The sequence below is a fragment of the Galendromus occidentalis genome, unplaced genomic scaffold (assembly GCF_000255335.2).
Source record: "Galendromus occidentalis unplaced genomic scaffold, Mocc_1.1 scf7180000077446, whole genome shotgun sequence".
Lineage (NCBI taxonomy): Eukaryota > Metazoa > Arthropoda > Arachnida > Mesostigmata > Phytoseiidae > Galendromus > Galendromus occidentalis.
This window is the reverse complement of record NW_003805434.1, coordinates 210,610-225,261: the sequence shown is the minus strand read 5'-3', so window position 1 is coordinate 225,261 and position 14,652 is coordinate 210,610. Positions and strand designations below refer to the sequence as shown.

The window sequence follows — 14,652 nt, the reverse complement described above, 5'->3', positions numbered from 1 at the left end:
ATTTTGCGCATTCAAAGATTAGCTTATCGGAGTAGCGCGATGTCGGTCAGATCAGCGCGACGAGTATCAAGCGGTGAGAATGGCTCCTTTCTCGAAGTTTCTCAGTCCACACACAGCGTCGTAGCCCCGTACCATTGTGAGAGGACCTCACCATCGGGCTGATGCATTATCCGATCCGATAGTTCCGGAGGCACCGATCGCTGGTAGCTTGAGGCCATCGAAATCCGTTCGAGCAATCTGCCTCTTCTCAGGACAATGATTCCCCGGCTGGATTAGTCAGATCGAAAGACTTTGAGTTGGAAATTTTGAGTTTTTCTTCCAAATCCGTATCTGCTTTGCCGGGCCTCTCGATGAGATCACCGTGATTATCGAGTCCGGCCGCTCCAATGAATTGAAAGGCAGGAATTATTTCCACGAGAATCACTTTATTAGATCATATCTCAGGTTATATCGCGCTCCGTTGACTCTAATCTAGTGATCAGTTTGCGGTACGGCCGTGGAATGTCTCTGGCCGGCTCTTCCGAAATAAATAGAGGGTGTGATGATGACTTCATACCTACGTATCTATCAAGTGACTGATGGAGATGATAGGATATCGAGGGAGGCAGACTGCAATCCTTCCTCCTTAAAATCGGCAGCATTGAGAAAAGAAATCTGGTGGCACCATCCGTCCATTCAAGAGCTGCTTCCTGAAAGGGTGTGATCTCAATACGACACCATTCGATTACTCTGTAGGAGGATTCGGATACTTCCCGGAGCCAGATTCGGATCCCAAGATTCCGTCGGCCTCGGGATCTATTAATTAAATAATTTGAAATAATAATTTTTAGACGATTATGCATTGGGCGAGGATCCGTTGTCAGCTTACAGTAGAGGGTGCTCCTCGAAAGGCATGAAGGCGAGGAAACGATTGACGAAAGCTGGCCGGAAACGCAGTTGGTCCTCATTTATCAGCCTACAAACACATTATCGGGTATTCAACGGGGAAGAATCTTTTACCTTCAACGAGAGTCCTCGGGACTGAGTTTAGCCACTAACTTACGTCGGTGTTCTGGGCTTCGACCTGGGACGAGTGCCGAACCGCCTGCTCAGGGCGCCGTCCCTCTCGACCATATCGAGGAAGTTTTCAATGACGGCTTCCCTCTTCGTTTGCCGTCCTACGTCCTGCATACGCTCGCGTATATGCTGCCATCGGATTCGATTCGCTTCTTGAAATTGTCTTCTCTCACTCTTACGCAAGAGGAACGACGGAATTCTGTACGAAGGAATGAATTGAGACAGTCTCCGCAATGCGCTATCGAGTCGTTACACATAAGTGTTCTAGTTTCAGTTTAGAAGTGCTCAAACCACCTCGATGGCGTGTAGTCCGAAACGAGTTTCATGAAGTTGTGGAATTCGTCAGAGGAGAGATCGGCGCGAATTGCTAGTACTTGAAAGCGATGCAGAAGCCGTCTCAAGTTTCTGTTGCGAATCCTTTCTTGGTTCTGGGAGGCTCCCTGGAAAAATCTCTGCAAGGGAACGCTCTCGTTTGTTAATGAGAGACAAGAAGCCTGAGGTTCGGCGGAGGAATCGGAACAGGGAGCGGTTGTGTCAAAATTTCACGGGGGAAGAAGCTCGTGGCCAGAATAAATGCGCGGAGCTCAGGATACACTCATGCTAGGTCTGCAGAACACAGTTGGTTAATGCGGATTACGGCTCTTCCCATTGGTATATTTACCAGAATTTCTTTCTCAATGATTTCGTCGATCACTTCAGAAAGAGGTTTCCGCTTCGGAGGGGTGGGTTTTCTTTTGATGTTCACAACAGCTCCGTCCGGACTGTCGTCATATTCACTAGGAACGGCATGGGGAGTGGTGAACTTTCGGGTCGTCGATTGTGTACTGACAGCTGAAGCGGGTGAGCTCGTTGTCGATTCGGGAGCGGCCGGTGTCGTCGTCGTCGTCGATGTCGAGCCTGCGTCGAATGGCAATTCGCAAACTCGCCAGAGTACATTCTCTAGGATAGTCTATATCGATGGATCCGTAAATCTGAGTACGTCCGCCGAGGTACATCGATGGAAAACTCACGTTCTGTCGTGGTCGTTGGCGTATCCTCAGACTCTGGTATTCTGGTTGTTTGCGACGGGGTTTCAGTTTTCGCTCCTGTCGAGCTTTCGACGCTGTTGTCGATTCCTATCGAATTCATGTCATCGTCCGCGGCTTGGTAAATCAAATCTAAGGGAGATTCGACTGGCGCCGCTAGGGAGAGAAACGCCAGAGGATTATCCACGATGCCTCAATTCGTTGCGTTTCGGTTCTTTCGACAATAGATTCCCAATTTCGCTCACTTACCCGTTGCGCTGCTGATCGCAAAGGAGGGAGCAGAACGAACGGTCGCGATGAGAATCGAGCTCAACGCCAAGCATACCACCGCGCGAGCCATTGCTTCGCCGTGAACTTCTGATTTGAAGAAGCCACTGACTTCGCCAAGTGACCCGGTTCAATTGTGGCGAGAGGGTTCGCGACGAAAAGAGGAAAAGAGAACGAGCGTCTTACGTCTTGCATTTTCTCGAGGTTTCTGATCCATCGAACTCCAACAAGGTCACTGTCAATCGCTCCAAGGTTCGAGGACAGTATCGAAGGTCGGCGGGGAAGCAAATGGGTGATCGACCGTAACTTGTTCGAATATCGGTCTCGACTGGGAGAGTTCACCTTATCAAGATCCGAGGTTTGTGTTCCTCGCGCGGCATTCCGCTTTATCTACTCGCCGGTCAATAATCGTCTCGCTCCCTCTCGTTCAAATTATAAACAGCGACGCCGTTTCTCTTGTTCACGCTCTTCCCGCGTACTTCACGACGTTCGGCCGAAGCGGGCTATTCCTGGCGGGTCATCTGTTCGCGTTCAGGTTGAACATAGTTGCCGCATCGCGAGTCCGTCATTCACCCCCCCCCTCCCCCCAGGGTTTCCGACAGGAGAAGCGGAGCAATACTCGGTGTCGCGTGATGTTCGCGACGCTGAAATCCATCCCTGGGCGGAATGGATGCTCCAGATCGGACGATCTGAATCACAGTGAATTTGAAGTCTTCCATGACGAGCTCGGGAGCGGTCCCTCACACGAGGGGAGACTGACGCGCTAGATGTTGTGAGCCGGGTTTACGTAGAGCCGCTTCCCGAGGACTTCCGCCGTGCATAGTAGTCGTCCCATCGCGTACCAGCGGGAAAGGACGCCGGGAGCTCGGGGGAAGTCGGAGGGAGAAGCTATCTCCATCGAGAAGGTTCTGTTCTCGAAGAATTCGTTCGGAGATCTTATTCGATCGGCACGCTCTAGATAAGCAGACCAATCGCTTTCTTCCGAGCTCTTGGCATTCATCGGGAGCGTAGTTTCCTCGAAAGGCTCTCTCGGCTCGGGTTTCATGCAGATTATTCGTGGAGACGAAACTTGGAGAGAAAGAAGAAAGAGTTATTTTTACTCGAGAATCGTTGTCCGTTTCCCCCGCCAAAGAATTTGTAGCTTCCATTTCCTGTTAGGCGCTGCTGCCGCTCAAAGCAACCTTGTCTTTTTTGGTGCTATTTCCTTTCTTTATTCGTATCCATCTTTTTCCTGTCTCTGCTTCTTATTTTTCAAAAGTAGTAGCACCGCTTGCTCGTTCGCTGACTCGGCTTCTCCCTGAAAATAGGCTAAAATATTAAAATAGGTTTTCTTTCCACATGCGTAGGACCGGCATTAACAACTGTCGGTAGGTACTCCAAGAGTGAAGAGGATTCGGAACGTTGGCGGAGATTAAAAGGTAGGTGATCGCTCTCTCTCTCGTTGAGGTCTACGGCGTCCCTCTTCCGGCTATCTCGGGAGAACGAATTCATGATTTCTCCGAAAGGGGAGAGAAGTGATTCGGTCGAATCGCCCTCGTATCGTGCCCTCGACGCCCACGAGGAAGGCTGCGAAATCCCAGCCGTCTCCAGACAACTCGGCGAATGATGGAGAGCTTGCGGTCAAGTGAGCAATATTAGAAACTGGAAATCAGATCAACCGATTCCTAAAAAGCTCGAGGATGCGTGACCGAGTGCTTAAGCGGATCGGAATAAAAAACCCTCATGACGGCTCACAGTGTCCCTCGAAGAGTCTGAGTGAGTCCCCGGATTCGAATCAGCTCCGCCTTTGTAGATCATTCACAGGAATGCGCTCCGAGAAGTGGGAATCTATGGACCCGTGTCTATTCCTCGAGTTCTCCGAAAAGGACCGTCGACTAGTCCGGCAGCAGCCAGGGGAGGGCTGAGGCCGACGCTGGACAGGAGGGCATCGGAATCTCTTCCGGACGGCACCCGATCACGCCATTCGGTTCCAAGTTCCCGATCGCGTAGGGAAGTTGGTCTGAATAAGCAGCCCGAAGTGATCACGAGTGTATGAAGAAGGAGTAAGAACGTTTGTTACCGTAATGGTGGTCGTCATAGGGGATTCAACAATTTTCTCATTGTGTTCGTTCATCTGAACGGACTGGTCCCTCCCAAGCGCTCCCAGGCTTCACCCCGAAGTGTAAAAAAGGCTTTGAATTCATTTCTAGCTGGCGTTTTATTTTTTAGCTTCGCCCTCTTCTTTTGTTCATCGTTGGACGAGCGAGTGAAGCTCCCGAAGCGAGATCGTGTGTGAGCGCTCTATGTAGCTACGATATGTCTGTACGAATCCATGTATGTATTCAGCATGCATTCAGGCAGGCGAGCTTGTGCGAGTGCAAAATGGTGAACGACCGACCAACCGCTCAGCTTCAGCACCCGCCGCTTGTTGTAATCTCTTCTCCTCGTTCCCATAGATCCACAACACTCTCAGCGGCTTTAGTTACATTCACATCTCGACGCAATTCTCATCATACACTCGAACATCTTGCACCTCTCGCTCGTTCCCTGGCCGGAGACGGGCGGCGTAATGAGACTGGGAGCGCCTTTAAGATCGAGTGCGTAGTTCGCTCATAGGTTCAATTGAAAAAAGATCCAGAGCTGGGGAACTTCCGCTTCGACACATGGAAGCGGCACATCTCGGGATCGACATTTCGACTGGAATCCTTTCGGCAATTAGTCCAGTTCATATGTCGGCCTTCGTTTCTTTGAATTCTCGTCGTTCTATTCCGTCTATTTCCCTCCTCGCGTCCTGCTTCTCCACGGAGAGTAAGTCCGAAACGCCCGTATGACATGAAAATGGAAGGCTTCCATGTCCCTCTAAAGCTCGAGACCCATGTTCATGGTGCCCGAAATTCAGTCGGGGTATCGATCATGAGCTTCCAGCGCGCTGGTTGATCTGCTCCCTAGGAAGAATTTCTCCTCTAGAGTGCATTGTACGAAATCTCAAGCACCTAACGACATTTTCACCGCCCACTGAGAGAATTCGCGGAAGACTTCCGCAGAAGTTCATGGTGTAGGTGCGAACTCGGCTCCCTCGCTAGGATGGTAGCCACGAATTCCTTTGGGTGACGTACTCGGTCGGACTGCCTGCAGCTTTTTAACTTAACAACAAATCGATGACAGATCATTCATTCGCGACTCGCTTGCTTCTTAGCCTAATGGTTCCTGCTTCTTCGAATGAACATCAGAGAAAAACAAGCTCAGAACTTCTCGAAATCTATCCCCCGCTCTCCTTTTCTCGCGCGCTTTTTGACGTGGCGAAATCTGCCCAAGGAACACAAAAGGCGATAAGCCGACGCGATGTGAGAGGAGCGTTTCTTTCGGGGAATAATCTCGATTTTCAGAGTTCGCCGCTGCTCTGATGCGCCGGAAATATTTTTTTGAAATCACTCGTTCTCCTGCGTATGGGAATCCGATTCCAGCTGGGTGAGCAGAAAGTGATCATAAAACGGGTTTATATCGATTGGATAACGTGTTGAATGCAAGCGCGGAACATTCTGTGAGAAGCTTGATTTATCTCAGCCGCACTTCGTTAGTAATAGCTTGTAAGCGAGAGGTTCGCCTAAAAACTGGTTGAATCTCGGTTTGCAAGCTGACCGATGCCCCATCGCCTCTCGTATTGAGAAAAAAAATCATGGGAACCGCAGCAGAGAAGTAGCTGGCTCTACTGATTGACTGGCTGTAGCCTGTACTAATGCTCCTTCTGCGGGCTGTACATTCACACACTCTGAGGCATTCAAAGACAGACACCCGAAGAGCCGGAGTCAAACAAAGTGCTTGAACTCCGCATTCTTGGAGCGGTTCGTTACTTGTCCAACGCTCGCACAATATCCGAGCCGTTCGTGTGTTCATTTCGATCCGCGGTACTCGCGATCCTCGATTGGGGATTTGCGCGAAGCACCGAAGCCCGTCCGGCGGAACGTCCTGTTTTTACGTTCTGGATAAATGGATCAGGAACAGATGATTCTTTCCAGAGAGCGATGGTCGAGTTCCGGAGCCTCGCTCAACGACGACATCTCTTGCCGATTCCACAAAAGGAGTCCATATCGGCGCTCTCAAGCCGAAAAACTCTCCAAGTTCCGTGAGACCCGGCCTCCGGCCCGAAACTCGTGTTGAATTCCGCCGATCTCGTTATAAATCATTGAAGGTGGGTCTCCGTCTCGCCACTCGTCGTTATCGCATCGGCGAGTCGATAATTACAGAGGACAGCGAGGAAGCCGTTGTTTTTTCTCAGGAGACAGTTTCGATCAAGTGTGAGTTATCAAATCGAAGACATTCATTCCGCATACCAGATACTGATCTATACTGATTCCGCGACCGGCGGACCGACCGGCAGGCCGGACGGATGGGAGGCGGCCGTTCCTACCGCGCGAGCGAGAAGCGAATAAGCGACGAGCGGTCTGTCGTCAGTTAGCCCGTGAGTGAGTGAACAAACGTACGGAGGAAGGAGCAAGCAAACAAACAGAGAGGCTGACCGGCCGTCTGACCGATGGACAGACGAACGGACCGAGCGACCGGCGAGTCGGTCTTCTTCAGAGGTTCAGGTATTCCAAGAAGTAGTAGAAATACCAGAAAGAAGGGAAAAAGCTGTTGAAGGCGACGAGAAGAAATTCATCTCTAATGATGATGCTCAAACGTGACGCCGGGTCGAACGTGCGTTCGGTACTCTCTTTTCAACCTTATTTCCACGGTCCGCGGTCTAGCTGTCCGGCTGGATGAATGAAACCATGCGGATTTATCTCATTTCGCTTCTCATCTCCAGAACGAGTCTTTTCTGGTTCATAATTTGTTTGGCTTGCTCGCTGCGTTTGGCAGCGCTCGTGTCTACGTGCTGCGATGCTCGCGAAAAGTCCATCATATTCATGAAAGTGGAAGGCGACGATGATGGTTCGTTCCAATAGGATACCTCTATTTTCCATTCGTCCCCGAGAGATTCCGACGGGGAATCAAAGGAATGACGAGAAGCATCTGATCCGGCATCCAATGGAACTCCGAGAACGCTCCCCATCAGTTTCGATGGAGGACACAAGAATATTCGAGGAAGTTTTCGGCGAACCGGAAACCAATGGTGCCCAAGAATTTGTGTCGATAACCCCCGCGAATCATGTCTGCTCACGCTGCGCGAATCGGTAATGCAGGGATCGCTGATATTTTTCAGAGAGAATTCTCGGGAATCTTCGATGGGGCACCAAGAGAGTGGAGAAAAGCAACGGGGATTTCGGGGGATGAAAGAATGGAAATTGCTGAGCTGTAAGTAGCGTTGTAGCTACGTCCGCAGCTATCAGCGACGCGACGTCAGTCGTCGTCGTCGCCGTAGCCGTCGCATCGTCGTCAGCCACAGGCGAACATGCGGCGTTCGCCCCACTCTATTGACTGAACAGATGGTCACCAGCCGGCGTTCCAACCCCCCCACTCGTTGGCTCGCTTGCTCGCCCCTCCGCTACTGCCACCTAGAGAAAACCTGCTTGTTCAGAACGCCGGCTGGTGCTAGCTTCTTCTGCTTCTGTTGCTGCTGCCACCGCTCAAGCCAGCCTAGAATGCGTTGTTATTCCTTCTCCCCTGCGTGATTGCTGAACCGACAGGCAGGCAGGCAGGCTGGCTGGCTGGCTGGCACGCCGGCAAGCAGGCGGGCGGTGGGTCGGGCTTTCTTACTCTCTCTTCCTTCATCGTAGTGTCCGAACTCACTCACACTGGCTGGGAATTCAAGCAACAGGTTGCGACTACGAATACTTCCATTCAGACGGTCTTCTGTAGAGTCCGCCGATTTTGATTCCTACTCTCCGATTCTCAAGCCCGGCTCCATTCGGCCGACGGGGCCACGAAAGTGTACGGCTTTGGAATTCTGACACCTCGCGCTATGCGCGCGAGGAATTTCTTCTTTGTCGACGAGAGCTGACTGGCTGTTCTCGGTAGTTCGTCTCCTGTGTAAATTGAAGGTGCTACATGAACCTAATATCTTTCTCAGGAGATTTCGCAAACGAAGGAATTGGAGGACTGTTCCCTCCACCCCGAAACTCGTCAACTTTGTTTTCGGTTCCGCGCAATATCATCTCTCGGCGGGGTGGACGTCTATGCCATCGGCGAGCAAACTCGTGACTCCAAATAATAGTTCATGATGACGTACATATTGACCGTAACTTCTGTTTAGGCCTAATTAGGGAGCATAGATCACCTGCGATCCAAGCATCGAGTTCCCTTCAATGACGGGGCTTGAGCCAATGCAAGCAGTTTTTGCGAGTGAGCGGGCGAGTGAGGTTAGCTAACTAAGAAAAACTCCAGTCACTTCAACCTGCCGTTCTCAGGGGGGGCCCAGAACGAGAATGAACAGGCATTCTCAACAACTGGGACAAGGTCTGGCCGGATTGTAGTGCGTCTGAAACGTCTGAATCAACCCACAACCTCGGTTCATTCAGAGAGCTTGAACCGTAGCCCCTCAGCGAAAGAGGCGAAATACTCCCGACCTCCAGAGACTGTCAGGGGGTGCCTGGACCGTGCGATTAAATCCCTGCTCTTTCGAGAAGTCCGTGAGCTCGTAAGTATTGCGAAACTGCGGTCCGGAACTGTCGGAGTAGGAAGCGATCGAATCGTAAGAGTTCTGTTGTGGGTTGGCACGGTATCTTTCACTTGCTCGACCATCGAACGAAATCGTTTAAAAAAATACTTGAATTTCGCTCCCCGATGGAAGAGGCAGGAAGAGGGGTCGTCGTTGATTTTGTCATTGAGTTTTGTTTGAACGAGCCAGCGACGACCGACGCGTTGTCAGGGATGTGTGAGACATTATGAGAAGCAAGCATCGCGGAAGCAACTTTCACTCGAGGGCCTCAAGGGAATGACCGTCTAACCTCAGCTCCAACTCCGAGCTCGGACTGCTGAGTTTCTGAGGGTGGCTTGCTTGCTGAGGATCGCGGCTGGCTGAACTACCGCAGGCGATTGACCTCAGCAGATGTTGGTTGAGTCGCTTTCTGCATCCCGTTTTGATCCCCAGATCGGCTGCAACGGTCAAACTTTAATGTGCGCAAAGTCATCCAATATTTGAGTCTGGCGACTGGTCGATGCAGCTATCGCCTCGGAAATGCAGCATCAACTATAATTCGCATCGTATCATGATGAGTATTATGATCGAACTTGTTGCATAATGAGCTAAACTGAAATTTCTCCAACATTCGACAGGGATCCCGCTGGATGGTGTGAGCTCCAGACTCCAGGGATCGAGAGTCTGAGCCCGGCTCAGATTTTACTCATTGGGAAAGGCAATCTCAAATTGAATTCCGGAGCGTGATGGAGGAGGAAGATTCGATCTCCGGTATACGTAGATGTTGGATTCGTAATACGAGAGTTTCGAAAGGAAGAGGCATCTCGACGGATGAGGGGTTCCGGCAGAATACGGACGACCATCGAGGAGAACTGTTCTCGATGATGTCACTTTTGACAATCGGAGCGGCCGACAAAGTAAAAAATAGATTCGATTCGGAAACGAAACGTGTTTTAATGAAGTTGTTGCAGAATCAGCGGACGGCGAGCGAACTCGGCGAGCGGAGAGCATCTGCCTTGTTCCGGTGGCCTTGATTTGCACGAGTGCATGAGTATGGCAGGAAGTATGAGATGTTGGACACCACCGACGGAACTGTAGTTGACCAAGTTTTTTTCTCTCGCCGAGCGTTGTCATAATTGAATGAGCACAAACAAATAATGGTGACTTGCCGAGATCTCTTCTCTTGCGGACTATCGTCATAACTTATGAGGATCACGAGCAATCAAGTTGCGATTAAACACCGAGAAACTCCGGAAATAAAAACTTTGTCGGAACGTCGCCGAGCCGTGGGCTCTGGGAGAAGTCTTCGAGCGTGTAAAGATGCCTGCGAGCGGCGAACTGTCGACAAACTCATTAAGGAGATCATATCATTGGAACGCGTAACTAAACAAAAACAGCGTGATTAACATCGAAAGAGTCAAAAATAGGCTGCCGTTCGGGATGCCTACCTCCGACAGGAAACTGTCATTCTGGTGATCAAGTCATGAGCAGGTCTCCTCAGAGATACATGCGGTAGATATGAAGCTTCTTGGAACAGCGCAGGGTTTCCGAAACTCTCTGTCTCTCAGTGCTTCCTTAAAAAAAGAATGCATCCTCTTTCTTGAGCGTGATTCTCTGAATGGGTGCAGATTTATTCATTATCCGAGCCTTTCATCGAATCCGATTCCCCCCAGACTCTAGATTCGTATTTGAATAATTCGCAGATCCGTAGAGCTTCCCGCAGTAAGCCAAGAAGAGTACACCAGACTGTCGGAAACATTTACTAAGGCTATCGATCTCGACGTATACATACGCCGCGCGTCGTATCGAATGATGGGGATTTTTTCCGTGTCCGTCGAAGCCAGAAGTAGTCCAGATAGAAAGTTCGATAGGCGATCTAGGAGGATCCAGTTCCAGCTGACCGAGAATATATTCCTCCTGCCCGGGCCCTAATGAAATTTCAGACAATTAATTCATCTTCAAGCGACGCCGTTCTGCCGGCGTTCGAGCGAAGCGTTCCAATTGAACAGTTACAGCAACAACATCTGGACGCTATCACAATCGAAAAGCGTTGCTGCTATTTTTCAGTTTCATGAAGATAGATTGAGCGGTCGGTCGGTCGACGTAAGACCGAACACTTTCGTATTTTGTATACAACGCGAGATTGGGCTAGCAGTTGTTGGGCGGGAGTTGAAGACGTCTCAAGGAGACCTAACGCCTACATGTGCACAGCCGAACGCACGCGCGCATGCATTGTTCTCTCAAAAATGACATGTGTTTGAGGTTAGAAAGTTTTTAACCGTTGCATGCTGCACACGGCCTTCCTCAGAACGATCCGGCAGACACCCAACTACCCGACGGACGGACGAACGAACGAACGGGCCTACCAAGCATTCAAGCAGCCAGCAGCCACCCACCCACGCCATCTGTTTCCTTCCTTCCTTCTTTCTTTCCTAAGCGTGCATGCGTTCAAACAATCTACCTATATCCATGCAGCAGCTACCTTTCTTCGTTTTTGTCTACTCACGAAACAAGCTCAAGGACACCGTAATTTTTATTCGCGGAGCACCTCCGCTGCGAACGGACCCAGTTTGTAATGTGACAATTTACGAGTAGGCACTGCTCGTGGCAACCAGCTCAACGAAAGCAAATATTACACGCTGGGGATCGGACCCCACGGACGAACGACAAGTTCCACCTTCACTAGACTAACAGCAGGCATGAAGATGACCGCAACGGCTCGTCTGCGCAGACAGACCAGGAATCCCTTCGGCCTCCCTCTACCGTCATCGGATCCTTCCGTCGGAGCTCGACCTGCGACTGGCGCAACACACTGGGAGCCGACGCACGACGTGACGAAAATGCCTTGTCTGACTATACGAATTAGTACATTGTGGGAGAACTTTCGATTTCAGGAGGCCCCGTTCAGGTCAAGGCAATGGAAGCTCGACCTAACAGTCGGGAGATAACCATTCACGAGAAATTTCAGCAACGCTGACAGAGCCACGGCTGCGCTTCAGTGACATTTCGTCGAGTCATCAGGCTCGCTCATCGGAATCGGTTTTCCTCAAGTGTGAATAGACGAGACGCGTGCAAACGCCGTGATCGAAATCACAGCAAATGACTTGCTTGGTGCACAGACTGATGGATCGATGAACACAAACGGAGAAATTGATGACTACAAAATGAGCTCTAAAGACACCCCAGGCGGGTGTTCGTGCGCACGCCTCCAGTCTTGGTGGATAGCCATTTATTTATCACGGGCGCACACAAAAGGCTTTACAGGCAAAGCTTACTCGTAATACGAGATTGTTTTAAGCTTAAAGACTTAGTCGTGACTGCACTCAGCTGCGGGGGAGTGGGTGTACATTTGGTTTGGGAGACGCTGGGTATTAATAGTGAGCGAAAAAAATGTTAATGGCCGTAGTCAATGAGATTGACCTCAATAAGGTCTTAGCAGCTGCATGCGTCGTCGTACTTTGTTGGACTCTGAAATTCAGCACACGATTTATGGACGTTGATGATGATACGACGCCGCATTTCGAGTCCATGGAGAATTACACATAACTCGTGTTCGCTCTTTATTGAATGGACGTATGAGTGGATACTCGCAGCTGCATGAAAGAGCTCTCAAGATCATACCGCTGCAAATATCGAGCGATTCCTGTGTATAATGGGATTACTCTCGAGACGGACATTTTCATGCCACGGAGGAGGGAATTTTTCGTCGGGCTCGTCTCCGTCGGACTTCGCCGCACGAGTCATCCGCCAAGACGAGGCTAGGTGGCGATGCCCCCTCCCCGGATTTCCTCAATCGTGACGCAACCGAAATTCTCGGGAGCTGCCAGGCTTTCGTACTCGAGCGGCCACCCATATGAGTTCCATTCCTGTCGGGAATAATTCCTTCCACCAACTCGTTCCCGGAAGGGAGGACGACGGATCGATTTCAACCAGAGAAGATCAATCGCAACGAAATTCGTGGCACCGTTTGCGAGCTCATCATGCTCAAGCCGCATTTTCGGAGGAGGAGATACTCAAAGACAATAATCATAGAAGTCCCTACATGATACCTCGACGCGCTCTAAGGGGAGTTTCTCGCTTACGCAGGAGCATAACGTTCTTACAAAAATAAATGGGTCAGTCTCGAGGACTTGGATTCCAGGTGGTGAAACCAGAACACGGAGCGGCGCACTCTCGTGAGGAATGGCCTTGGAAAAGTAGATCAATTGAAGTCAAATCACCGAGAACAAGTTACAGAGAGCTGGTGAAGCCTCCACTCCGTAGAGTTCGTACATCTGCCTGCCTGCTCTCTTTCTGAGCTCCGAAGCTTGTGCCAGCGGAGCCAGGGTTGGTTGCGAGTCGGAGCTGGCTGCAAGGCAAGCTACATACGAACCGTTTCCTCTGGTGGGGTCTACTGGATAACGAGGAGTTTTTTGCCTGTCCTGGCGAGGGATCCAGGGAGGCAGGCAGGACACCGTGCGCATGGCAGTTCAAGGACAGTGAAATATCAACGGCTCCGAGTGCAAGCATTTCCTTCACTCGTGTGTCTGACAGACTGAAATCCTTTTTTGAGTACTGGGGTCAGGGCCTTCCCGCTCGCTACGCTTCTTCGCGATTGCGAGTGAAAACTGTTTTCGAAAGCGTTATTCTCGATTTCTGGCCCGAAATGTTCGTCGGATCATCGAAACATCAGTGAAACGGCTACTTTACAATAATCTATGACAGAGACAATACTTACTACGCGACGAGTCGGGAGGATTATCGACATGAATAATCTACTTTGGGAATCTCGATGAATGAACTGGCTGGAGCGCGCGGGCACCCTTCCGTATCCGTCGGCGTTCCTTGTTCTCCTTGATTTCGTCGTCACCGCCGGCGACGTTGTTGATGTTGAGTGCTTTGAAAATGGCTTAATGGTCTGTTGACGAACATCGCCGTTCGTTTTTTGAAGATTCTTGAACAAAAAAGAGTAAAGAAATAGACGGTGTCGCCTTGCTCATCACTGCTGGTAGAACACATGGCGTCGGCTTTGCGTCTCCTCCACTATTCCCGAGAGGAGTCGTCGTCGTCGTCGTCATTGTCGGCTGTCGGACTGATGATGATTCCATGGCGGTTGCCTGCCTGCCTGGGGTCCCCTTGGTCGAGCGATATTCCGTCGTCGTCATCGTCGGCGGGAAGCATCTGGAAGTTTAAGGCACACTCCAAGAATATTTTTTGTCGCCATTCGAAACCTATTTTTAGAGGTCGCTCCGGCTCAGAATCGGTCGATATCGAGATGAACGCTCGACGACACACAAAGTAAAAAAGATCTGTTTCTTCCAATAATGGACAGTCAGTCGTCTCCGTCCCCCTACTTTTTTGTGGCTTCCCTCCATCTCAGCATCCGGCCGTCGAGACTTGTAATAGTTTTTTTACGTTTTGCGTCGGGCTGTCACTCTGGAGATACTCATAAGCCGCAAGGCAGCTCATAAATGCGACGAGTCCGGACGATCTTCGAGCACACCTGGTCCGGTCACGTGCGACCATCTTGCTTGTATGTACATCCGACCCGTATGGGGATGATTCGAACGGAACAATGAAACAAAAGACCGCCGACAGCATCCTGCGATTATGACATAATGTCTCTACTATTCGGCACAATAAGCCGGGGTGTTTCCGATCCCCGTGGTCTATTATTGGTAGGCTTCAATTATTCAGACACCTCCGATCCCGAACAGACCCTTCCCGGAGTCGAGATACTCTCCGGAAATTCAAGTCCCATAGCGTGGAATA

At 50.6% G+C, this 14,652-nt stretch overlaps 1 protein-coding gene across 1 annotated transcript; it reads right to left on the bottom strand.

Moving 5' to 3' along the window:
• Nucleotides 1-523: 523 nt before the first annotated feature.
• On the bottom strand, nucleotides 524-2,421 carry LOC100897597 (uncharacterized). Its single transcript, XM_003743404.2, has 7 exons — nucleotides 2,331-2,421; nucleotides 2,067-2,237; nucleotides 1,886-1,953; nucleotides 1,351-1,496; nucleotides 1,043-1,255; nucleotides 869-955; nucleotides 524-689 (listed from the first exon to the last, which is right to left on the bottom strand). Exons 1-7 carry the CDS (start codon nucleotides 2,419-2,421, stop codon nucleotides 626-628), a joined length of 840 nt encoding a protein of 279 aa, XP_003743452.2. The 3' UTR covers nucleotides 524-625.
• Nucleotides 2,422-14,652: the final 12,231 nt, after the last annotated feature.

Excerpts from the sequence above, each read along its gene's own strand:
- LOC100897597 (XM_003743404.2), bottom strand. The coding sequence starts at position 2,421 with ATGGCTCGCGCGGTGGTATGCTTGGCGTTGAGCTCGATTCTCATCGCG. Across the intron at positions 1,256-1,350 it reads TCGGACTACACGCCATCGAG|AATTCCGTCGTTCCTCTTGC; the intron begins GTGGTTTGAGCA and ends TCCTTCGTACAG. Across the intron at positions 690-868 it reads TTCGAGGAGCACCCTCTACT|GAAGCAGCTCTTGAATGGAC; the intron begins GTAAGCTGACAA and ends ACACCCTTTCAG.